Below are 12,009 nucleotides of genomic sequence, written 5' to 3' on the forward strand. Positions count from 1 at the left end.
TTCAAGGTCAGCTTGTTATATATACTGAAACAGTGGCTGATGTGTGGAGTAGTTTCAGTGTGTTTGCATATGCATGTGTTCTGTTGATCGTGAGTGGTGCAGATGTGCTTTGTCAGTCATGTGGAAAGATATAAACATTGTCTGTTTAATGGCTTATGGGGATTTGGTGGAGTGCACACACAGTGCTATTGAATTACCCCTCACAATGACAAATATTGAGACTCTTATTGGTCAATCACTGTCCTAAAACATCAGACATCAGTGCGAGTGACTGATCTGTTTAACATCCGCTACCAATATTTAATGATATTAGGAATATCTAACATCTGCCTATAAAATAGTTGAATAGTTCCAAACCCATATGTCTGTAGAACACAAAAAAAGAAATTCTGAATAATGTACTTGTCACTTTTTTATGTTATCATTATGAATGGATCAGAACTTTTTAAAAAGCTTGAAAACCGATGCAAAAGTACCATACGATATTTTTGTGTGAGGAGCAGAGCACATTTTAAGCTTGTTTACACCTGGTCACCTTCATGGGTTTTTAATTGGAAAGCTGTCCGATTTGTTGAAACTGTTGCATTTACACTTAGCAACATAAATGCATGTGTCAATGCAAAACGATTAGCATAAAAATCCGATCTTCAATTCCCAAGCCATATGCAAATTCATCGTAGTTCACGTCAATGAAAGCAACAGATATGAGCTTCATTTATTTATCATCAGCTAATTTCAAGATCAAACACCGCAGTAAGAGAGAGAGCGGCATCGGCACTGGTAAGATAATTTAGTGTCACTACTTTTAATGAAGATGATTGTGTGTTCAGTTTCATTTGCGACTGTTTACGCATCAGCTTGTTGTAGAGTAGGCTGCTCCTCTGCGGCGGGTCATATCTGTGGCAATGCATGGGTGCCGTAGCCAGTAGCCTATAACACGCTCTCACACATTACATTTTTTGGGGAGGAGTTAAATTTACACCTGTGGTTTCAACAGTTTCGTCTGGGATGCATCTCAAACCACCTTTTGAAGTAGTTTGAGTGTCTTTTAAATCTGTCTCAAGTGTTTTTGAGAGCATTTTCATCTGGTCTTTTCACGATCCGATCGCTATCGGATCAGAGAACAAACGAGAAATGACAAGGTGTAAACGGCCCCTTTAAGTAGTTATTTGCTGAAAAACGTGATATCAGTTCATAAACAAATTGGTTTTGAGTTTTTTTTATTATTTATTATTATTAAACAGTTGAGGGGAAGTTTTTCACATTGATCTATCATATGATTATGGAAGACATTAAAAAGATTTTCATGTGAGCACAGTAAATTATTAATTTCATCTTTTGTTTCCGTGGAAGGGCCCAAAGTATACAGGTTTGATAAATGAAAACAGAAGTGTTATTTTTGGTGAGATGGGGTCAGAGAGAGGGTGGAAAATGGCCATGTAAGATAAAATGATTGAAATTCAGGGCTAGCTCCGTATTATAAATAATAATAAAAAAGTTATCCTTAATTTAAACTCTATGAAAATGGAGTTATTATTAATATGTATATATCATGGGGCTAACCTCAGGATGGTTCTTGTTTCCCTATTTCTCCAATTTCCATCTTTTTGTGGTATATACTTTACCACAAAAAAGTACAGAATATTAATACAAAGATGTTAAAAAAAGTGGTGAACCGGATGTTTCAGTGTTTGTGCATTTCTACAGTATTTATATTTTATTTATAGAGAAATCGAAACCAACTCAATGTAGGTTACAGAATGATGACATTTGAATTACAATCTGTCACAGTATGAAATCTTTAGCCAAGCACATACTACAGGATTGAAGCATTTCATGTTTGAATTCTGAAAACATATTTCGTTTTGACAAAAGTATTAAGCAGCACAACTGTTTTCAACATTGAAAATAATAAGAAATGTTCCTGGAGCATCAAATCAGCATATTATAATGATTTCTGAAGGATCATGTGACACTGAAGAAGACTGGAGTAATGATGCTGAAAATTCAGCTTCACATCACAGGAATAAATTACATTTTAAAAATGTATTCAAATAGAAAACAGTTATTTTAAATGGTAATGCTGTTTCACAATATTACTGTTCTTCTAGATCTAGATTTATTTTCTCTCATTGCGCTACATTTGAAGCATTTGCCTATAACTGAAACACTTCCTTCTATCCAAGCTTAACATGCTAGCCTAGTACAACTATAAGTTAGTCTTTCATAGTTTTATTTTAGTGTCCCGGCTAGGAATTTTTCATTTTTGGGTGATCGGTTGTTTTAAATATACTGCAGTTATGATAGCTCAGTTCTTCGTCTGTCACATCTAAAGTCTAAAACGGATGCTTGTAATGTTGTGTAAGTGCTGTAATTTTCAACAGCAGAACTGGGATAATTCATGTTCACTTTGAATGGATTGGAGTGGAAGAGCTTTACACAAAATTTCTTCTCACAAGCTCTTAGGGCTAGGGCTATCAGAGGAACCACATTTCAACCCAACAGAGATGGCAGCAAATTAGATTTTTACATTAAACTGTTCAAATTAATTTAAACATAAAAATCTAGTTAAATATTCAACAAAATGTTGTTTAATTACATTAACGAATGTAACAATATAGAATTGTTTCGTTTATATGCACCAATATAACAATAAATGGCAATATTTACCAGAAAATGTAAGTTCTTTCATAATTTTCTTGCCCTCATTCTTTGGGGAACTTAGGGGAAAAACTAGAAATGCACCGATTGCAATTTTCCCAAAAACATTTTGTAATTGTGACCTGCCAATACGATTTTTGCCAATTCCGATTTTCTTTCAAAGAACTATACAAACAAAAATCATAAAAAACAAGATAAAAGACAGTAATAAAATATGAACAAATAAACAAATTTTAAGCAACAGCACAAATAAATACAATAGAATAAAGAGAGATATGAAATAAACACGGCTTTAAACTTTTCAGGTGGGCGTACAGTATATTAAGGTAAGAAATACAGAAACTAAAGTAATTAAATGTAGAGGGATTTTCTTTGTCTTTTGTTCTTTTATTAACACGACAGACAGCAGCAGGAATGTTGGGCTGCTGTCACTTTAAGAGTTTATGCACAGATCCAATATACTGTTACACAACTTGCGTTTTCTTTCTCAACTAATTAAATTCAAAAACTGACTGTGTTTAACTGAATACTTGCCAAGATGGGCATTATGACATAATTTTGTGTGTATTTGACTGTTTAAGCACATTAAGCGCAATGGTTTTGTACTTGCGACTCACAAGCTGCTAATGACAGAGCGTGTGCACTCCAGATCAGTGGTGTGAGCACAAAACCTTCAGGAATGTCCACAAATTGTGCACAATACAAGCAGTATTTAACCGGACAGAATGAGACGTGTGAGTGAGAGGAGGCGGGTGTGTGTCACTTCGCGGTCGGAGAGAAGAGAGCGAGAACGCGCAGCTGACGTTATTGCCTGTGCCTCTGGCACCAAAACGGACCAGCTTGGAATTGGAAAGATGTGAGACTGGCCAGCCGGTTACCGGTCTGGGCCGATCATCCGGAAAATCAGCTGATTCTGGTCCCTGGCCGGTCTATTCCCCGGCCGATCTCTTGGGCAAACAAAAATCATTGTGATATTCACAATGTTGCTTAGTTTATATCAACAACAAAATCATTGCAGATGTATTGTGAATGATTATTTTCATCATCTAATATGTGTGTTTGAATGTGGTAGAGAATAGACCTGCACTTGATGATTAACTTTAAATGACACATAATCTGACACAGTCAATATCCTTCATGGATCTGGTCAAAATCTTAATTCACATATAGGTACTTTTTCCTCATATAATTTTCTCCACTCCCTGTTCACTGTTACGTCCGTTTTTCTCAGCGAAGGTTTTGTTCCTGTTTGTATGCATTTCCTGTCTCTGAAGTATGATATGGCCTTCGGTGTTTGAATGCAGGGTTCAACTGATTATTCTCACATTCGCCTAGGTAAAACACTTTATGTAATCAGACTCTTCTCAATGCTTTTCCATTGCTTTGAGAGAATAATGGCGAGGCGAATGAGCATAAAGTGTCCGTCTCGCTTTGGTGGAGCAGAAATCTGTTTTTGGATTCTGATTGATCATTGAACATTTCTCATTTCGCTCTCTCTGCTCCCCAGGCCTAAGCGCCACATTCACCGGCAGTATAAATATGTCTAGCAGTAGTTTGATTCTGCTCTCTCATGTTTTACCTGGGTGAGCAATGTAACTCTCACGGGGATTCTCCAAATAAAAGAAACCGGTGTCATATGTTCTCAGTATTTTGTCTCGGCAAAGAAAAGTGCAGCGGTTGGGACTTTCCCTTTTTGTAGCGTAGACTTATTTCGTCTTGCTGTGAAGGAAACGAGAGATAACTTCCTGAAAAATGAAGGGGGAAAGAGGAATTTATACTCTGTCTTATGATTCCTTTATGTTCCCTCTGTGGTGATATTCCTACTGTTTGAATGCTGAATCAATTCTCTTCAAATTAGCTTTCATCTTGAATACAGAACAAAGGTGTCAACCATAAGATAGCACTTTCATCATAGAAATTTAAAGAAAAATTGTCAAACATGAGCAAATGCATTCGAAGCCTTTCTGTCTGTGGGTGTGATTAAGTTCATGAGCTTTTTGTTTGATGTTGACAGCTCTGTTAATTATGCAAATCAAAGACAGCCAATGTAATTTAACATGCCCTATGATCATTTGAAGCATGACCCAGTAGTTAGCAGTGTATGTTATATAGAAATAAATATGAATATATTAGGCAGTTTGAATATATATTGCTACTGAATTCTTGCACTGAGTACTTCCAGCAAGCATAACAGCATTTATAAACCGAATTTGCATAATTATGTCAAAACTTGCTTTATGAGAATGCTTGGGAGAATAACACCACCAAACAATAGAGCCCTGCTTAAAAGTGTGGGATTTAAAGAATTTATGTAATATCTTTCAAAAGAAGATTACATTTAATCAGAAATTTTTTTTTTCTTTAATCATGGCCGAGTGATTCTAATAGAAATAATGCAAGTTAATGAGTTCAAATTAAATAAAATGACTGGCATCAAAATAAATAAAAATTTACATAATTAAAAAACACTACTGACCAATATGGAAAATTTGAGTGTGGGAGGTTGAGGAGTTAAAAAAGTCAATGTATTTTTGCAAAAAGCTGAAAAAAGAAAAAAAGTCAGGTTAATACAGCTTTGAAGAAAATGTCTTAGGCCCCGTTTATACGAAGGGAAAACACAGATATTTCCCTGCGGTTTGGCCTCTCATTTACACGAAATCCTCAGAATCTTTAAGGTCGATTCTGAGGATTCTGATTGCGGCGTATTTATGCAGGTTGTGTGCACGATGTTATTATTGAAAACGGAGGGGGCTCATTCACATGCACTAAAAGGATTGGACCATTGACTTTGGGTTAGGAGGTGTTGTGGCAAAAATCCTGTTAAACATCACTGCGTAAGAGACACTCAGAGTCAAATTAATAAAAGGAAAGTATTTATTCTTGCAAGAATAGGTTCAGTCTAGTACACAGAAGTTACGCTGTGCAAGAGAGTGACACCACAGGAAGATATGAGACAGCCTTTATACTCTTTTCAAGGTTCCTCCTCACCCGCTGTACCTTTCACCCACCCAGATAAGGTCTTTACTGCTGTTCAGTTTCTACTTAGACACAAACTGGTACTGAAATAAACGGGCCAAAACTGACCGTCCCTAAGGTCAGAGGTCCTGTCCCATATGTTCCTGAAACGTAACGCACAAGCACGTACACACATACTTTTATACATTGAATAGGTTCTTTCTCTTATGATACCTGTTTGGGATCAATGACTATTAAAATTTCTACTAGAGAGGCAAGTCTGTAACGTTTTAACCCCTTTCCAAAGGGATCTCTTTTATGTCATAGAGCTGTATTTATTTTTCTCTAAATACCAGGCTATGTGTAAACATAGCCTTAATCACTATTAGGAAGCAGATTCTACTGTAAATGCACAAATTTTTTTTTGTTTCATAAGCAGCTGCTAATGAGTATTTGGACAATGAGTTTTAGAATGGGTTTTCAGAGTTTACAGTTTTGCTTTCCATGAACAAGGTAAACGTTGTACCATTAGTACAGAAAAAAGAGAGATGCTTGTGAGAACTATTAGATGTGTATTGTTGAACATAATTAACCTTGCATAAAACGTAGCCAGTTTTAAAGTCAGCATTAGCGATCGACCAACATGTTTTGTAATCCTATGATTCTGTAATGCTATAATAGTAATTTTCACAAATATAGAAATGGTTAAAAACTTGAAAAAAAAATAAGAAAAAATGTAACCAACTGTGCACTCAGTAATCTGGTAAGTTTGTGTGCACTGTGCATCATATTTTCTCAAATTTAGACCAGATAGCATTCATTTTACATACAGTATAGTGACTATGACATGAATATGATATAAGAGGCCAACTGGCTATACTGTGGCATAGTTTGGAATGCTGGCATGGATGGAGCTTCACAGATTTTTAAGCAGGCTACAATTACTCTAGTTTTAACTTCCAAATGTATGGTATTTATTACAGTGTGGCACATTTCGCACTAAATCCTGTTACCATAACTAAAATTTTGGAAATGGGCTTGCCAGAAATGCAAACCTTGTATACAATAATTATAAAGTATAAAACTACTAATTTAGTATTGTAATATAATTTGGTTTCATTAGGTGAACGGTCAGCATTTTCTGAAGGTGAAGCATCTACTTTCAGTGAGCCTTTGCTGAAAACGAAAAATTGGACATTTCAGGCCCTTTTTGTACCCTGTTCATCTTTCATTGTGCTAGTAGATTTTTTTTATTTTTTATTTTTATACCCGTCTCTTATTTCACTTTAAATTTTTTGTTGTTGTAGGAAACCTGAGGATTTATCCAGGGAGGTGATACAGATTCAACAGCGAGAACTGAACTTGAAACAGCAGAACTACACACTCAATAGCAGGTAAATACACACATTCACATGCACTAAAAGGTATGGCCCATTGACTTTGGGTCAGGAGGCAAGTCTGTAAAATGTAAACCTTTCCAAAGGGATCTCCTTTATCTCATAGATCTGATTGTAGGAATGAGCTGAAGCAATTTTAGATTAAATAATTGATATATAGTCGAGCTGTGCTGTCACTGCGTGGTTTGCAAAATTGACATCTTCAGTAAGAATTGAGATGGACAGTCTCTATTGAACCTTCACTTGTGAGCGACAGCTCTACTCCAGAGCGTGTGATCTGTCCCTCAAGCGATAGATTGGGACAGCCTATATCTATTTGGGTTCATGCCTGTTTTTGTGCTTAAAAATGTCATTATTTGACAAGGCCTCTAATGTGGGTCTCATTTCATTCTGTGCAGCTCTTTCAAAGGCAGTAATGGGGTCTTTTCTTGAGTTTCACCGGCCCAATCTCTTTGATGCTCTTTCTGTCTATCTCTGGTTTCTCCCTCTCTAATTGTCAGACGGTAATTGGTCGATGGGTGTTGGTGCGTGTCGGCGCTGCGTGGCTCGTCACTTCAGCAGTCAAGTCAAACGAAACTATGACAATATCAGATCTCACTAATGAGCTGAGTGTTGAGATTGGGCTAATTATGAACTATCATGTCTTCTAAAACAGCTTTGCAAAGTAATGAGTCTGCTGTCATTGCTTCCTTAAGTTTCTTATGGAAGAAGTTGAGCCTTTTATGGAAGAAGTTGCCCCCCCCGCAACACACTCACACTTACGTTAATGTGTTTCTGTCAGATATAGGCCTATTATTCGCAAAGCAACTTACATCTGGGGAGTGGAGGATGTCTGTTGTGTGGAAAACAATACTTTTTTGTGAATCTTTGCTTCTTTTTAATTGCAGACCGTACCTGAAGTAGATCAATGTCCTACAACATTTTGGCTTCAAAACAATAATTGGCTACGGTACCTCAGTTGTAATTCTTAATCGATACCATCGGCAGCAAATGCACTTTTTCAGGTGATTGATGCAGTTTAAAAAAGGTCTGTCGATTGCAATTGACATGGAATATTTTTATCTTACAATTAATTTCATACATTTATGTTGTTGTAAATCATTTGGATTACACGCATAGCTATGGAGTGCCAAAAGGGACATTATAATGGAAATAATGTGAGAGGGGGGGATATATTTCAATGTGTTTGCATTGCCCTGAGAAACTTTACGTTTGCTCTCAAAGAATTTAGCTCCAACCCTGAAAAAAAACTCACTTGCCAGTAGCCTTAGGCTAAATCCAAAATCGCCCCCTATAGACCTAATGTAGCCCGACCCTTTTCAGTGCTGCGCTCGTTGTCTTTTGGTCTGTATTTTTTACAGTGATCTTGCGTATTCATGAATGAACTGCTCGTTTAAAATCTTCCCGGTCTACTGTTATCTGTTTTAAATTTTAAAATCCTCATGATAACTTTTGTTAAAGGGTCATTCCACCGGTGGAGAAATGAATATGTATTGAAAGTGGGTCATATTATGTTGTAGAATAGTATCATAAATTTCTAATTTGGGACCTTCTTTGCCGATAAAAGGCAGAAAATGACTTTTTAGTGCTTGTGGATTGTAGACAACAATCCCCATAGTGCATTGCAGTGCTCAGCTCCGCAGACCACTCCCACTACAGTAGCTAGCTTAACTGCAAGATATTTGTGCAATGAACCTGCCACGTTAGCGTGTTAACAAAATGAAAATAAACTTACTTTACAGAAAGACGACCATTTGACCCTGTAGGCTTTGGCTGACGTTGCCAGTTGACCTTAGGTATTCTAAAGTAGGTCTCCAGGACGCCGCTATCCATATGGGGTGTCGAAACTCGGGTGAGCAACAACACACACGTCCGTGTCATCCTCCGATTCCGTAGCACCGCTGGAATTCTCGGCAGCAGACAGACTCTTGTTCTGTGTCCATTGGCGCACAGTGAGAGCACAGGCACCACCAATCTGCCCCAGCTCGAGCCATTGCGGGCTCCTCGTCTAGTCGGCTGTGGTGACAGCAGCTTCAGCCGCCTCCTGTTCCTCCATAGCCCTCAGCTGCTCGTCGCTATACTGTGGCTCAAAAAGGCAGCCACGAACATCCGTTTCTACCATGACTTCGTCAAAATCCAGATCCTCCATAATGCATCCCTCTGCGTATTCAGTACTTTCGTCCATATTTTCAAAAAGTTTCTGCCGGTGAAATCAAACGCGCCGGCACTGATCTGTGATAGGTCTGTTAGCGCATTAGGTCCAACCCCCTATGGACGGGTTTGAGAGGGCGGGAACTAGTGCTTGTAGTCTTCACAGAAATCCCCCCCTTTTACACTTCCTCCTACAATGACGTAAAATGACGATTTTTGCGTCATTCTAGGAGGAAGTGAAAAAGGTAAATAGAGGATTTCTCTCGTCTCAGGGGAAAATTATAGTGTTGCCCGACCATTCAATAGTATGACTGGATTTCTAACAATGGAAATCTTAATGCAAATGGGTGGAGTGACCCTTTAACTTTACAATAAATAAATCCACTTCACCAGCTAATTACTCCTCGACAACGATGCCATAGAGATATACAGAACGACCGCAAAAACGGAAGTTCAAAGACAAAGATGTCTTCTAAAGATGGTATTCTAAAGATGGTTGCGCTCTTGTTTCTCTGGCGCATTAGGTCAAATAGGGCATTATTTGATGGGACAGCCATTTCTAGTGGTGTCCGAAACCATAGTGGACGTAATCGAGTGCACTCATTCTATTCCACATTGCACCACATTAACCAGTGTACAGCCGATGTACACTCATTGTACACATAACGTAGGGTATTGTGAATAAATACAAACAAGAGTTCGTTGTTAGTTGGCAACAGCACAACAGCTCCAGAAAAAAATGACACTCAAAATACTGGAATCAAAGCAAGCAACCTCAGCGTCTGTTTTCAGGCCTTCCCGCTTAGCTCTCTCCTGTGCTGGACAGCTTTTCTAATATTAACGTGGCTCCTAAAGCTCTTTCCTGGTCATAACCCTTAATTTTCCAGTGATATTCTGATATTCTGATTGTAATATCTCTCAGCCAACTCTCTCTTTCTACAGTCTTTTTTCAAATCTCCCTCTTGCTCGTTCTCTCTCCTCCACCGCCATACGCTCCCTAATGCTGATTGGCTACACACGTTTGTTGTTGTGTCTGGTTGTCGGTCCGACCAACTTTCAAATTGCGTTTTCCAAATATCGCTTACCCCACCTTTTAATGCACATTTCTGCTTTCAAATAACCTACCTTATTTGCTACCATTAAATTAAATTACATGCATATTGACAAACATTGGCCACCCTGCTCAATCTATACTTGTGTATAAAAACCCTTACTGCTATTTTTTACAACCATTTGCACAGACTGCTGTGCCATTACTGAATAAGCCACTTTGTTGCATGAAGATCTGTCATTGTGATATCATGCATTCCATATTTTGTCGCCCATAACGAGGAAAAAAAGATTGGTTGGTTTGCATATCAGATACATGTGGGTAGGTGAATCTTTTCCCAAATAGGCTACGATACGTACCGGACATGAATCTGTATGGAGGATGTTCCCTCGTTAACACTGCATTGCTTTCTCCTTTTGAGGCTGTTTTCGTAATAATTGTTTAACATTTAAATAGAAGTGCAATGGCTGGTCTAGTGTAAATTATTGATGTACTGGTATAATGTAATGAACCATAAAATGACCCTCTTTGTATTATAATGCAAGTGCTTCTATATGCTTTACATACATGTGTGTGTTTGTTGGTGTGCTTTCATGTGATTCACTTGGTTGAAGTACTCCATTAAGCTACTCCTTCTGTGTTGAGAAACTGGGCCAACTAAATCAATTACCCTATGCACTAACGAATAGAGGTAATTTGCATAATAAGCCTCAGTATGTGCTGAGGTCATATTGATAGGAGACGAGTATGGTTTTGTGATTAGATTGTGCATTATTGTCTTATTGACCCTCCATGGCAGGCTATGATGATTTTCATTACAGCTCAAATTGGGCTGGATAGTTAGCATCTGGAAGAGATGAGAGGAGTTAATCAATTTAGCTATAAGGACACACACACACACATACACACACACACTGACTCACTCTTGCAAACGCCGGCCCTCATAAACTCACCCCTCCCCACAAACAAATCTCCCTTGTCACCTACCTCCAGAAAGCACAATTACATCCACCCGGACAGTCTTAGTGCTTTCTCTCCCTTTAATCCAGCAGATACAAAGATTTTGTATCACAAACACTTTTGTTGCAAATTTCGTGGAATTGAACTCTTGCTGTGGGTAGTTTCTCTCACTCTGCAAGGTCAAGTGGAAAAGTGCTCTCCCAGTCAGAATCTATCTGTATCAAACATCCTTCCTTTATCTCCAGAAGACACATGCACACACAAACAAACAGCTTCCTCATGTAAATACGTGCTGCCTTTTTGCTTACTGTTTTGATGTCCATTCTTGTTTCAGCAGTGACCTCACACAAAGATTGGGCAAAATACTGGTCCTGAAAAAAAAGTGATATCAAAAATGTATAGTGTAAAATACCAACATTGCTCATATTTTGGTACCTGGCAGATAATGTGCAACTCGCTGAACACGAAATGAGAAGCAAAATATTGATTTGGATTCTTTGCGTACAGACATAATGTAATACAATTAGGGATGTCCCAATCAAGATTTTTTGTGCCTCCGAGTCATACAGAGACCCGATCTGATACATTCGTTTTTGCGCGTCATGCACAAACTTTCCCTCTTCTTTCTTTTTAATGGTGATTTGCAAACCCATTTGAAGGTGCATACCGCCACCTACTGTTCGACACCTGCATGACATCTGACGTAAAATAAAATATCGGGCTTAGGATAGCCGGCCCCAATGCTTGAAATTGGCTTGGAACATCCTTAGTTACAATACTGCATTACTCTCTAAAAAAGTAACTAATTGCTTTACCTGGGGTGTATTTACACCT

The 12,009-nt window shown here is 38.1% G+C and overlaps 1 protein-coding gene across 4 annotated transcripts in view; it reads left to right on the plus strand.

Moving 5' to 3' along the window:
- mad1l1 (mitotic arrest deficient 1 like 1) overlaps positions 1-12,009 on the plus strand; it is a 71,276-nt gene that overhangs the window by 7,137 nt on the left and 52,130 nt on the right. For all 4 annotated transcript variants that reach the window (XR_013195421.1, XM_077205265.1, XM_077205266.1 and 1 more), the window contains exon 10: positions 6,924-7,010. Coding sequence is in view for 3 of the 4 variants with exons in the window: in XM_077205265.1 (XP_077061380.1) it covers positions 6,924-7,010 (87 nt within the window). In the remaining variant the exon portion in view is untranslated. The remainder of the gene's footprint in view (positions 1-6,923; positions 7,011-12,009) is intronic.

Source organism: Siphateles boraxobius, unplaced genomic scaffold (genome assembly GCF_051911475.1).
Source record: "Siphateles boraxobius isolate OS27281-9 unplaced genomic scaffold, OSU_SipBor_1 53, whole genome shotgun sequence".
In the NCBI taxonomy this organism is placed as follows: Eukaryota; Metazoa; Chordata; class Actinopteri; order Cypriniformes; family Leuciscidae; genus Siphateles; species Siphateles boraxobius.